The following is a 14,843-nucleotide window of genomic DNA, read 5'->3' on the forward strand; positions in this document are numbered from 1 at the left end:
TTTGCCTGTGTCCTGTTTGCATGACGTCCCGGAGGTCTGCCTTGGGCCTCCAGCACGTGACAGTGGTCCAGCTCCTAAATTAGGCATAAGCCTGGCCCAATCTGAGAAGTCTGAAAGTGGAGCCCAGTTGCATCATGGTACTAGATTTTGAGGCCTTAAAAATACATTCAGGAATAATTTTTCTAGAAAAATCACCTCAGGTTCCAATGTATGAATGTACCATGGTGGAAGAACATCTCCAAATCATGACTCGGACAAAAACAAAACAATTAAAAACACCTTTTTTTAATATTAATTTACATATAAAAGCTTGTAATACTGACGGACATACAAGAAACGTGTATATTAAAATCACAGTCACAAGAGCCATAAAAGGGTTAAAAGCCTATGTACAAACCAAGGCCAAATCAGGCAACGCCCCACCCCGCAGGGGGTAACCCACTGTTATCAGCGTGTCACCACATCAGAGTTTAAAAATGAAAATTGCGCAAGGGGCGTGGCTTAGTAGTCTAACTGCTTCCTGCCAATGGCTGGGTCCATATAGGTCTCTGGATTATCCCCGTTTCTTGTTATGCCAACCGTACCTGTCCATTAATCACTATTTGGGAAGGCAATGTGGGCGGGGTTATGCTAATTAGCGCCCCCATAACATAACATAGAAGGAAAAAGGGGGCAAAAAATTAGATGGAGGGGAATGAAAACCACAAAGCGTATACCTCTACCGGCAAGCAAATATTGCATAGTGAAAACAAGCAGTTGTCACCCCTTCTGTGCACTTCTTCCTTAAAGGCTATATACACCTTCGGGGGCAATTTTTTTTTTTATGATTGAATTTCACTTATTTTGGGGTAAAAAAGTTTTTTTCAATTGGTCTTTATTAAAAAATATTAAGCCATTCTGTCACAACAAAAGGGTTAACAGTCTAGCTGTGTGAATCATACTTTAACTTTGTGCCGGTCATCTAATAACCCTTATTTCTAAATTACTAAAAGGTCATGAACATTTATTTACGCCACATTCTTATCGGTAAGATAAGAATTGAGCTACAATGTCAGAGATCAGAGATAAGGAGCCGTCAGCTGAGCTGCCTGATGGAACAGAGTGAAAACAGACAGCTGGCTAATAGAGAATCTTAAGGCTGTACAGAGAGAAAGGCTCACAATTTTTTTATAAAGACCAATTGAAAAAAAGATTTTTAGCTGAAAATGAGTACAATACAATAATTTTTAAAAATACCCCCAAAGGTGTACATAGCCTTTAAGCCACGTGTTGGTTATAAGGCACAAATTTTTTTTTTTTTCAGCATTTCAAAAATATTTGCACCCCTGTTCCGAACATAAGGCACACAGGTGGCAGTATTGATCACAAGGCCTAGAGAAATGCAAGCACCATAATGTGCCATATGAAGGGGGTGGAGACTTGACCACTAAGTTACGACCGCTACTGTGTGCTGCATAACCTCCAACTGGTTGAACAAAAGTATAACTGCCCAGTGTTATAATATATCTCTATGAACCCATGCCAACCTTTTTCATTTGACCCTTCCCTTAAAGGGAGGTTTCCAGCATTAGTAGGATTTTTGGCTAAATATTTAGCCACGTTCGTTGAATTAAATCGACACAATTACCCATAGGTTTGTATTAAAAATGGTGCCCTCATATCCCACCAATTGGCTGGAAAGTATAACCTAATCCAGCTATAGGGTCATTAGACACTGAAGTCACATGACATGACCATGTGACTGGTAAACATGATGTCACAGGGTAATATTTTTCCAAATTGCTAATGGGTTTTTAGGTGGGTGGCAGACACAAGTTAAAAGGTTTGATACTCATTTCATTAAAGAAGCATGGCTATGGGTTTCATACGGATCTTGGTAAATCCTCTAGTGATGTCACAGGCTCAAAGTATTTTAATTGGCTGGAATCGCAGTGAAGTCACTGGTTCCTGGAGCATTCATTGGCTGCATTATCTGTGATGTCACTGGTTCCTACTGTCATGTAGCAAACCCCCATATGAGGTTAACACACTGCAGTTGTGTTGAATTTTTAGAAGGATGGGGGATTAATTATTATTTTTTTTTTTAATCCATTAGCAGCTTTTGTAGACCATGCCTGACAGCTGACCATTATGATAGGTTGTATACTTGTTTATTTTTTAGTATTTTTTATCTTTATAACTGCTAATTCTTTGGTTGCTCCCTGGCTGATGCTCTTCCCTCAACTTTACTTTCAGTAAAGCACCACCCTGTGGTGGATGTCCCCTACCTGGGTCAAAGGGGCAATGAACAAATGAAGGAGTTTTAAAAAGCAGCAAACGGTCCAATTTTTATTAAAGTGCCTTTCCGTAAAACTACTATACCATATCGTAGTTTATAATTCCCTTATTTCCTGTCTCGGAGAATCCCCTCTATGATTCTCGGTAGTATCAGACCATATGAGGACTGTTCCTTCTCCACCAATCACCACATAAATGCACATCCTGAAAGATGGCGGGCGGTACACAAAATAATCCTGAACGGTCTGTAGATAGAAACCTCAGTTTAATGAACCATCCCTTTCAGGTCATGAGAGACCCATTTTAGGGTTAATAGTAGCCCATGAAGTTCTCAAAATCTTCATGTTGTCTAGTTTCAAACCCAAAAATTAACTTTGAGCTAGGTCTCACTAGTCCTGTTACTAGATCATGTCTTAAGGTGACCACCAGTGTTTGACCATCCTAATCGAACAGGTCTTAAACCATGTCTTAAACCTAATTGGGTTTGTCTTGGTCTTCAGGGGATACACAAGTCATGATCTACAAGGTCTACATTGTTGACAATGGCCGTCAATACAACCATTCCTCTTATCTACACTATTTCTCAGATACTTATAGGAGATCACGTTGACATGAGGTCTCCTCATAAGCTGAAGTCAGAAGACATCTTACCATGTTCTCCGAGGATCACCACCACAGCTCGAGAGCTTGTCAATGCGATGAGTGACTTGGTGGGACGTCTACAGTCCACTATGTCATAATACTGCTCAACTGTACAGATACCCTGAATTTTCCCGCGTCCGGGACTCCTCTACAGTCTAATTGTGCTGAACTTTTACGGCTAATGTATCTTTTCGGCCACATTGGAATAAATCTGCCTCTCTACCACTGCGAAGCCCGTGACGTGCGCCACTCTTCCATTCCATTAATTTTTTTCAAGAGGGTCAATGATAAAGTAGTGCATCACTAGACCACTTACAACATGATACACTGTCCACTATATCACTACCCAATCTTGGGTGGTCGGGCCCTGCAAGTTGGAAATAGTTTGAAGGATGAGGAACCATTTTGTTTTCAAGGCCACCACCCCATAAGTCTGCAAGAAAGCCATTTCGGCCACTCAGTCTGTGAATTTGTGAATATCATTGTGTAACCGGTAATGAGGGTAAGATAACTCGTTGGGATAGGGACAGTTTTGGTGGCACCTGCACTTTTCAATCCACATCATGCTTTTCTGGAAAGTGTCTCCATCGTCACAACGGAAGCGCACCCTCATGGTTCTAGTTTTGGATGGGGTGCAGCATCGGCCATCCGTGCAGGAGCCACAGTAGTTTGGCTTGTACCTACGCACGCTGGTGCAGCCGGCATAGGTGAAATGCATTGCTTGCTTGGCTTTCTTTGTTCTTGTGCATTTCTTGCCATTCTAGGTGGAGAAAGGAATCAAATTACAAAACATGAAAAAGTCAATGGACTCACTATCTGTTTAGGGTCAATTTAAAAAAAAACACTTTACCTTGGGTTTGGATGGTAATGGGTCTTTGCAGGGCCGGATTTGGCACAAGCGGGTCTCCTTCATGAGCTTGCATTGAGGGTTATCGTTGGTTATCCTGGAGGATAGTCCCATGCCACAGGATTTAGAGCACTGAGACCATTCGGTTGTTTGGATGGCACAGCTGGAGCGATCTGGTTGGGGATGAGGACCCAGACCTGTAAGTGGATTTTTTTTAAAAAATAATGAAAAGTTGCCCTGATTGCAGTTTTCTTTCTCCACAGATATTCTAGGGCTCTGAAGACATTGATGAACCCAATAGTGGCAACCATGAGGTCTTAAATGTTGAACTATGGGTTGAGCATTTCCAGTGGAAATATGGGCACCCCTGGTCTATACAGCACCATGTGTCCATGTTAGATTAAGCAAAAACCACTAGGTACACCATGAATGAACATACATAATTGGTGCTTCTAAGATGAGGGAGTCTCTACAACTTACCTGTTTCCACTTTAAATCCATTTCGGACCAATGTAATGAGCTCGTTGCTGGATACAGGTTCCACATCCTCCTGGTCAAGGTTTTCTTCAGATGACTTTAAAATATCATCCACGTCTCCAGTGGTGGTGTCTCCCGAGTCCTCTGAGATGTGGTTGCTATCACACATCCACTCCTCACAGCACTGTCCTGGGACCTTCACAAGTCTGGGATTAATGCAATCCACGCTAGGCAGGGCCATTTCCTGAGGACACAGGGGCATACATCCCACCACTCCATCCATGCACGAGCACTGGTGCTTGCAGTTGGGTTGAAAGTTCTCTCCGTTTTGATAGATTTGGCCGAAGAATTCACAAGGACGACCTTCAGACTTTGCTGGAGAAGGTAAAAATATCAATATTAGAATCAAATTGTCTATGAGACCTGGAAAGAAGAGATGCAGTCATCACATAAGGGAAAGTTTGTGCCCCCAGGATGGACTCCAGCGTGACACATTGAGAACAAATGGACTTAATATGACCAAAATCTAGAATTTAACTTAGACCTTCTCAATTCCCAAGGGCTTTGAAGTCCTGGGAAGAACCAAACCATGTTGTCCTACTTGGAGGTTTCTAGGGATGGAAAAATAAGGCTGACCATAGACTCAGATAGCTGTTGGCCAAATGCTCTTTGGGCTGGCGCTATCTCACCCTATCCCCCCATATACATGCATGTTCAGCTTGTGTCTATAATATGAACAGGGGAGAGGGGAGAAAGCTCCTATCAGACACCTTTGGTGGCAGCTTATCTTCTGAGAGCAAAAGGATTGGTTGACTGAAATCCAACATGCCCAACCTTTCACTGTCAGGGGAGAGTTGGGAGGTCCCCCTATCTATAAGACTGTGTGCGTGTCCTCCTAAAACTGGCTACTTAAGGGTGACGTAAAGGGGGCAGCAGCAAGGAGGCGCCATCAATCCGCTAACTGAAGGGGCCACAGTGTCCACTACACAGCGCCGGACATTTAGTAGTGGCTGTGTCTGGTACTGCAAGTGAAGTGAGCTGCAATACTGGACACAGCCACTACCAAACGTACCAAAACCCCTTAAGTCAATTGGACCCCCATCGCTCTAGGCGTATCCCAAAGTAAACCTCTTTAAATTTGTGTAGACCCTGGTACGACCCCTTTCATGACTCATTGGGCCGTGACCTTGGAATTTGTTTAGGAGGCCATCCCAAAAGCATCTCAAGCTGAAGGGGTTCCTTTAAATATTTCACACATGTTCCTTTAAGATAACCAAAGTCCAAGAATTACTCGGAAGTCACCACGGGGTCAGGCGGTTACAATCTGGGAGCCTCGTAACGCGATCCGCAGTAAACTTCTACGCCCACAAGAACATTGTGTGAAATCAATGTCTGTCTCTTGGAAACACCGCGCTCGTTAGCAGAAGGCGGGCAGTGCCAGCGCTTCGGAATTATAAAGGTTCAGGGCCATTATACTGGTGGAGCAGAGCCCAAGTGTTTACAGTCCCAGGGCGGGTTATCTGCAGACGATAGCTGGCGAGACGTCTTGCCAGGTGCGGTGTTGACTTAGATTATATCTGCTCTTCAGAACCGCAGCCAAATACCAGCTTATTGCCTGGCGGACATCGAGCTCATCTTCTACTAATGAGTTGTGATAGGTAAGAGAGGTGCAAATCTAAATGCAATTACACCCTAAACTGGGTCCCCAGCCAAGCCCAATTATTCTGCTTCAGGGCCCCATGTTATAGCCAATTTTTACGGGTGATAAACATTGCTAGAGGTGCGCCCAGAGCAAAGGTGCCCAGCCTGACGGATGCCCTAACTGTGCGTATGGTGCCAATTATGTCCCCTTCTAGAAATACCCAAATTAGAGGGCTTAAAAAGGTCCCCTCTCAGAGCCCCTTAAGAAGTCCCATAAAAAATAGCCCTGACTCAAAGCAAGCAAGAGTCCAGTGGGCGGGGCCACAGAAACCCACATACAAGACGATTGCTTTAATAGGGTGCGAGATAAGGGGCTCCCTGATGCCTTTGGTGCTGCTCTTCTCTGCGGGACTATGGGGGTCTAGAAATGCCCGATTGGGGGGCTGAAAATGTCCCCTCTCTGAGACCCTTGAGAAGTTCCATGACATAGACCTGACTCAAAGCAAGCAAGAGTCCAGAGGGTGGGGCCACAGAAACGCACATACAAGAATATTGCTTCAATAGGGTGCGAGATAAGGGGCTGCCTGATGTCTTCTGTGCTGCTTATCTTTGTGGAGCTATTGGTCAGGTTAATTAAAATGTAGCACATTCGATCCTTTGTCATGCCCCCGCCCCCATAGGCTCCACTACAGTATGTTGCGTAGCCTACAAATAGTCGGAGATGTTACACTTCATTTACTTGACCCATAGTTCCACAGAGATAAGGAGCGCCGAAGGCATCAGGCAGCCCCTTATCTCACAGCCTATTGAAGCAAGATTCTTGTATGTGCGTTTCTGTGGCCCCCGCCCACTGGACTCCTGCTTGCCTAGAGTCAGGGCAATTTCATGAGACTATTCAAGGGTCTCAGAGAGGCGATTTCTAGAACCCATAGTCCCACAAAGATAAAGAGCTTCGAAGGCATCGGGCAGCCCCTTATCTCGCACCCTAGATACTAGCAGGATGCGAGTTGGATCGCTACCTACCACGGCAGATGCCCCTGGTTGATGAAGGGTCAGCCCCAAAGTCACAGTGCAGGCCCTTGATGTGATCACAGGGATGTCTCAGATCGCAGTCCTGGTTGTACTGACGGGCACAGACCTTGCAGCATCCACAGCTGTCCGTTACCAGGCTGATGCCAGGGGCACACGTAGAGGGTGTCTTGGGGCAGAGGCAGGTTGATGGGCACGATGGTTCCCCCTTAGAGAAAGCACAAAACACCTTGAGTGACAAAGCAGCCTAGACTCTATTCACATCCAAGACCTCACATATCCCTGCAGCCCCTGCTGATTCAGTGTCTGCCCGCAGCATGCCGTACACTATTGCATTGTGGGAAATGTAATGGTAACATTGGGCACAGGATTGTAGCGAGAAGCAGAAGGACAATGCCATCTCCGACAACGCACCCGACAGCGCGACAACCATCCAGCGCCAAATACTCATCTGACCTTGTGAGGGAGCGAATGGTGACTGACAACTGGGCAGCCATGTTCATCAACAGCCCTTACATGTGTAATGTGGAGCCATAGAGCGTTACTAAAAACCACAAGAGCGGCGTTATAGTGGACGAGGATATTAACACATCGTAGCGGATAACAACACAATGTCAGGTCTGAGGAAGAGAGATCAAATAACCTGCTGCGAACAACACTGCAAGGAGCATTCACTCTGAATGTATATTCTTATTCACAGGGGCAGCAGTATTATAGCAGTTATATTCTTGTACATAGGAGCAGTATTATAGTAGTTATATTCTTGTACATAGGGGCAGTATTATAGTAGTTATATTCTTGTACATAGGAGCAGTATTATAGTAGTTATATTCTTGTACATAGGAGGCAGTATTATAGTAGTTATATTCTTGTACATAGGAGGCAGTATTATAGTAGTTATATTCTTGTACATAGGAGGCAGTATTATGGTAGTTATATTCTTGTACATAGAAGCGGTATTATAGTAGTTATATTCCTGTACACAGGAGCAGTATTATAGTAGTTATATTCTTGTACATAGGAGCAGTATTATAGTAGTTATATTCTTGTATATAGGAGCAGTATTATAGCAGTTATATTCTTGTACATAGGAGGCAGTATTATAGTAGTTATATTCTTGTACATAGGAGCAGTATTATAGTAGTTATATTCTTGTACATAGGAGCAGTATTATAGTAGTTATATTCCTGCACATAGGAGCAGTATTATAGTAGTTATATTCCTGTACATAGGGGGCAGTATTATAGTAGTTATATTATTGTACACAGGAGGCAGTATTATAGTAGTTATATTCTTGTACATAGGAGCAGTATTATAGTAGATATATTCTTGTACATAGGAGGCAGTATTATAGTAGTTATATTCTTGTACATAGGAGGCAGTATTATAGTAGTTATATTCTTGTACATAGGAGCAGTATTATAGTAGTTATATTCTTGTACATAGGAGCAGTATTATAGTAGTTATATTCCTGTACATAGGAGCAGTATTATAGTAGTTATATTCTTATACATAGGAGCAGTATTATAGTAGTTATATTCTTGTACATAGGAGGCAGTATTATAGTAGTTATATTCCTGCACATAGGAGCAGTATTATAGTAGTTATATTCCTGTACATAGGGGGCAGTATTACGGTAGTAGACATGATGCCTACTTGGTACTGCAGAGATAAAATCCAGTCAGAGATGTTATAAAGATGGACTCTGCTAGGAATCTATCTTTAGCTTGTGGTTCTCAGCCGCTGTGGATGTCGCACATTAAGTTCATGTGAAACCTGTAAATTCTTAGTTTAATTCTCAAGTTACATCTAATTCCTGCACGGGCAGCCAAAGACTGGCATAAACAAAGGGGCACGTGACCGGCTGACTCATAGCAGCTCCGCCTCAGACCTGGCATCACTCACAGGATTTGGACAGGGCAGGAACTGTGACTGTGGGATTAACAGAGCGCCACTTTACTACTCGTGTTATGATAACCAGTTCAGGACTGGAAAAAAGGTAAGAAGAGGGAAAGACGAGGAAAATATTTACTCCGACCGCACAGTTCTGCCACGATTAAAAATAGCATCTAGCAGTTTCCAGAAAATATTACCGCTATATATATATTATGCTGCCTGCTGAGCTGCTAAGCCTGCGTATCTAAGCGTTTTATGTTTGATACGTCTGAGGAGTCCGACTGCTGACTTGGTGTATCTAATGCTATCATGTGTGATACTGTATGCTGAATCTAAGCAGATCACATGTGATACAGATGGTATCTAAGCCTTTCATGTCTGCTGAGCCATGTATCTAAGCCTCTCCTCACTTGATAAGCAGTACGATCCGAGCCGCTACGACTCAAACGTCTCCCTATTAGGCCTCTTTCACACAACCGTTTTCCTTTTCCGGGCCGTTTTTTGCGTTCGGTAAACGGAACCATTCATTTCAATAGTTCCACAGAAAAAAAAAAATAATGGAAAGCATTCCGGATTTCCGTTCCAAGATAGAACATGTCCTATTATTGCCCGCAAATCACGTTCCGTGGCTCCATTCAAGTCAATGGGTCTGCAAAAAAAAAAAAGAACACATACGGAAATGCATCCGTATGTCTTCCGTATCCGTTCCTGCGGAACCATTTATTGAAAATGTTATGCCCAGCCCAATTTTTTCTATGTATTTACTGTATATGCCATACGGAAAAACGGAAACAGAACAACGGATCTTTGAGAAACGGACCGCAAAACACTGAAAAAGCCATACGGTCGTGTGGGAAAGGCCTTATCTACATGATGAATATGAAAAACGTAACCTCCCGATGGTGACGGCCAGATAACCGCCCGCACTGACAGCGATACAATGCACTCCCGGATTCTCTTCAGAAATATCTTACATGAAACACAAGCCACAGGATAGGACATAACATTAGTAATAGGACCAGCTACAAAATAAAGTATCAGATGATGAAAACTGTCTCAAGGAAAAAAGTAAGAATACCACCATACTCAGAGTACCAATGTAGAGCCATACAGAGCTTACACAATACTGCCATACCCATACAGTACCAATGTAGTGCCATACACAACCTGCACAATACTGCCTTACCCAGAGTACCAATGTAGAGCCATACAGCCTACACAATACTTCCATACCCACAGAGTACCAATGTAGAGCCATACAGAGCCTACATAACACTGCCATACCCATAGAGTGCATACACAATACTGCCGTACCCATACAGTACCAATGTAGACCCATAGAGTGCATACACAATACTGCCGTACCCATACAGTGCCAATGTAGACCCATAGAGTGCATACACAATACTGCCGTACCCATACAGTACCAATGTAGTGCCATACACAGCCTACACAATACTGCCATACCCATAGAGTACCAATGTAGAGCCATACAGCCTACACAATACTGCCATACCCATAGAGTACCAATGTAGTGCCATACAGAGCCTACATAACACTGCCATCCCCATAGAGTGCATACACAATACTGCCGTACCCATACAGTACCAATGTAGAGCCATACAGCCAACACAGTACTGCCATACCCATACAGTACCAATGTAGTGCCATACAGAGCCTACATAACACTGCCATACCCATAGAGTGCATACACAATACTGCCATACCCATACAGTACCAATGTAGAGCCATACAGCCTACACAATACTGCCATACCCATACAGTACCAATGTAGAGGCATACAGCCAACACAATACTGCCGTACCAATGTAGAGCCATACAGAGCCTACATAACACTGCCATACCCATAGAGTGCATACACATTACTGCCGTACCCATACAGTGCCATACAGGGCCTACACAATACTACTACTATACCCATACAGTACCAATGTAGTGCCATACACAATACTACTACTATACCCATACAGTACCAATGTAGAGCCATACACAGCCTACACAATACTACTACTATACCCATACAGTACCAATGTAGAGCCATACAGAGCCCACATAACACTGCCAAACCCCAAAAGTACCAACATAACGCCATACATTATGGGGGAGATTTATCAAACTGGTGTCAGGTAGAACTGGCTTACTCGCCTGAGGCAACCAATCAGATTCCACCTTATATTTTTCACAGCTTCTTTGGAAAATGAAAGGTGGAATCTGATTGGTTGCTATGGGAGTTTGATCATCTCCCCCTATAGGTCTGCACTATATTACCGCACCCATACAGAACCAACATAGCAGCAAAGCGCCTATACAGTAGTGCCATACAGTGCCTACTCACCAGGCCTAATAGTACCACACGGCAACATCGTACGGTGTGAACATAACATTGCCAAGGAGGGCCAGCATGATATCGCCATATAAAAAACCATAAAGCCAAACAGTGTCAATGTAATAGTACCGTACCATGTCCAAATAATACCAAAACAACATCACAGTCATGTCTTCAATGAACAAAGATGGCACCATCCATCCCCGCCAGCCGCGTCGCCCTGAGGGCATTCTTCCCACCACACCAGGAATTTGGTGATGATCCAGGGTCCGTGGCCGGGCACCCTGCCCTCCTGCCAAGTAAGCCACTTACCCCGCCATGCCACGTGTTGCCTATTAACTGCACAATGCCACCCACATTTAGCGCACTGGCTGGCGAGATGTAACACGGGCACCTAGAAAATATTATATATCCCTTAACCTGTCTCCTGCTCATCCTGAGCCTCCTGATCCATAAAAAGAATGTGAGAGCTACAGTGAAGACTGACACCGGGACCTGGTATTACCCTGGATGGAATCTCTATGTAAATGTGGGTTTCCCTCGTTTTTTGGTGTGTGGCTCCTCTTCGTGGCAGCAGCTCTGCCCCATGTTACCCCAGTGTGTGAACACACCCTTAGTATATAACCCCAGATGGCAACGTAGCCTTTCAGGGTGTCTGGAAAGCCGGGCCCGATGGCTGCCAGTAGTAGTTATAGGAGTACAGGAGGAATCTTGCAAGACAAAATCTGAAAAATCTGATATTCCAAATACTTCCAGAGCTGAACTCCCGACCATCGCCCCCCCGGAGCAGCATGCAGTGAGTGATACCCAGCAGAGGGGACGCCTGGACCGCCGCCAGCGGCAGCTGAGTACAGAAGGTCACAGGGGTCACCAGGGGAACCCTAGATGAAGGGTCATTCTGTAATGAGAATTCAATGACTGTGGCAGCTCGGAGGTTGTACCGCCGACAAGCCCTCCAATGCGGCTTACCACACAGCTCTTCCAAGCTCCTGAAGGGAAAATCTGCTGCAATGTCATATCCAAACCTACTGGAAATGCATGGACGGTCATATTGGTTGCCACCCAGCTTTCCAGGAACGGACCGGAACCAACATGGCCACAAATACGCCCACCATCACCCAGCTTTCCCAAACTCCTAAATGGTAGCTATATCGCCGCTCAGGGGCTGTAAGGGTTAACCGTTCCCATAGGCAGCGGGGTGAGCTCATTTGCATATATATTTTTTCCCCCCGGAGGGGGCAATCTATGGGTCATACATAGGTTGAGCCCATGGAGGCCTTACGGAGCCCCCCCACCCGGTCAGTCACTCAATGCAGGAATGTGGGGTCTTCCCATCGGATGTTTTCCCTTCAGGATCTCACGTCGAGAAGAATATCAAATCCTCGCGCCGAGTCCCTTGAAATGTGATCTACACAAGGACGCAGAGGGCGAGAGCGGCGCCCGCTGTTTACAAACCTGACGCCTGGTATTTATAGTGGGCATGAAGTATAAGGCGGGTCACCAGTCAGGAATCACCCAGCTTTCCTTAAAGGGACAGACCCTTTCCTTTTCTAGGTGGGGTGGCATCTGCCACCTTTATAATGCCACCCACAGTGATAACCCCATTAGTAGACATGGTCTCTACCAGTCCCAGCACAGACTGACAACCTCTGCAGCTGGCAGGACATGCTGGCACTTGTGGTTCTAAACCAAATGCAAAGCTACGATGCCATCCACTGAGGGGGGGGGGGGGGCATCACCCAGAATTTCGGACGAGTTATGCACTGTTTGGTTGCCACCCAGCTTTTCCAGGGACAGATGAGTAAAACAACGGAATTTCCAGGTACTGGGGAATGCTTTCACACCGAGACGGCACGGAAGGGGTTAATGGGCTCCGCCGGCCCCCCACCAATCAGCAGCCGCAATAAAGAGACTTTGATCTCCGCATCACAACAAAGTCATTGATTATAATAAAGCCGGGGAGGAAATCACTAATGGCAGACCAGAAAGAAGGGATTGTTTCCCATCGCCCCCCCCCCCCCGCAGACACGTGGGAGGGGGCGCCGCAAAAAGAGAACGACCCCCCCAACGTCTCTAAACGAATGCAAGCTCTGCGGACCAGTGCACAGCAACCTGCACCTCTCCCTGAACTACAACTCCGAGAGATACAAGGAATGATGGGAGCTGTAGTCCCCCAACATCTGGCTGCACAGCTGTAGCTAAATCACAATCAGGGGGTCACTGCCTAATAACCTGTACATCTGCCGAGGAACTACAACTCTCAGCAGATCCAGAGTACTGTTGGGATCTGGCACTCATCAGTCTAGAATATCTATAAAGCTGAGGAACTACAACTCCCAGCATGTCTGTGCAGCTGCTAGCTAAATAGAGGGGGGCTGCCATGCTGGGATTTGTAGTTCCACAGCACCTCATTGGGAATGCTGACGCTTTAGGTCCACTGTACTGATAAAAGCATGCTATGTGGCTGAGGAACTACAACCCCCAGCATGTCCATGCCCGAGTAAAGAGCAGAAGTAGTGCTGGGATGTGTAGTCCTACAGCACTCATTAGGAAGGATAACATTATAATTTCATGCTAGGCTGCATAGGAACTACAACTCCCTGCATGCTCTGTCTGCAATGCTGGGAGTTGTAGTGCTGTAACATTCATTAGACACAATGAGATCTCTTATATAATCATATGCTGCTGAGGAAATACAACCCCCAACATGTCCACAGTCAGCAGTGGAAGTGCTGGGATTTGTAGTTCTACAGCATTCATTGGGAAGGACAGGATTAGAACATGCTAGGCTGCTTAGGAACTACAACTCCCAGCAAGTTCTGGCAGTAATGCCGGGATTTGTAGTCCTACAACATTCTTTAGACAATGTTAAAGTCTAGTCTATCAGCTGCAGAACTACAACCCCCAGCATGTCCAGCAGTAGTAGTGCTGGGATGTGTTGTTCTACAGCACTCATTAACAAGGACAGGATTAGAACATGCTAGGCTGCTTAGGAACTGCAACTCCCAGCATGCTCTAGCAGGCAGCAGCAATGCTGGGATTTGTAGTCCTACAACATTCTTTTGTATATGCTACGCTGCTGAGGGACAACAACTCTCAGCATGCCCACGGTCCAGAGAATGAGCAGAGCAGTAGTCAATGTCACTTTGGCAGTGGGGGTGGGGGTCTCCCATACAGAAATAGCCGCGCACTCACCGTCCTCAGGGCGCAGGCAGTGGCCGCCAGCAGCAGCAGGGCTCCCGGGCAGAGGGCGGCGGGCATTGTCCAGGGGGCACAGGACCAGGGATCCTCGGTCACGCTGTGGGCAGGGGGTTGTGCTGGTGCCAGGCTGCCCGGAGCCACAGATCACCCGCGAGTCTCAGCGGTTCATTGACAAAACTCTGCCAGCTGCTGCCTTATATACAGGGCATGCCGCGGCCCCGCCCCCCTCCGTGACGTCACCCAGCCCTGGCATCGCCTGAGAGAACCAGGCAGAGGAGTCTCAGCACCGCCACCTGCAGGCCGCTCGGGGAAGCGCCACTGACTAAGAATAGCAGCGACTCAGGGCACAGTTGTCAGCTCTCCCTGAATGCCACAGACAGTCACAGTCCCATCCTGATCAGAGGCATGTGGGGGTAAAATAAGGGGGTGAGTCACTTGGGAGATTTCTAGCACAGGTCTGTCACCCAGCGCCCCAGCTGATAATCA

General features: G+C 45.8%; 1 protein-coding gene across 1 annotated transcript; it reads right to left on the minus strand.

Moving 5' to 3' along the window:
• Positions 1–265: 265 nt before the first annotated feature.
• Positions 266–14,513, minus strand: LOC122946151 (CCN family member 1-like). The gene is made up of 5 exons (XM_044305555.1): positions 14,352–14,513; positions 6,908–7,121; positions 4,247–4,618; positions 3,770–3,963; positions 266–3,679 (listed from the first exon to the last, which is right to left on the minus strand). Exons 1-5 carry the CDS (start codon positions 14,415–14,417, stop codon positions 3,377–3,379), a joined length of 1,149 nt encoding a protein of 382 aa, XP_044161490.1. The 5' UTR covers positions 14,418–14,513; the 3' UTR covers positions 266–3,376.
• Positions 14,514–14,843: the final 330 nt, after the last annotated feature.

Source organism: Bufo gargarizans, chromosome 9 (genome assembly GCF_014858855.1).
Source record: "Bufo gargarizans isolate SCDJY-AF-19 chromosome 9, ASM1485885v1, whole genome shotgun sequence".
NCBI lineage: Eukaryota > Metazoa > Chordata > Amphibia > Anura > Bufonidae > Bufo > Bufo gargarizans.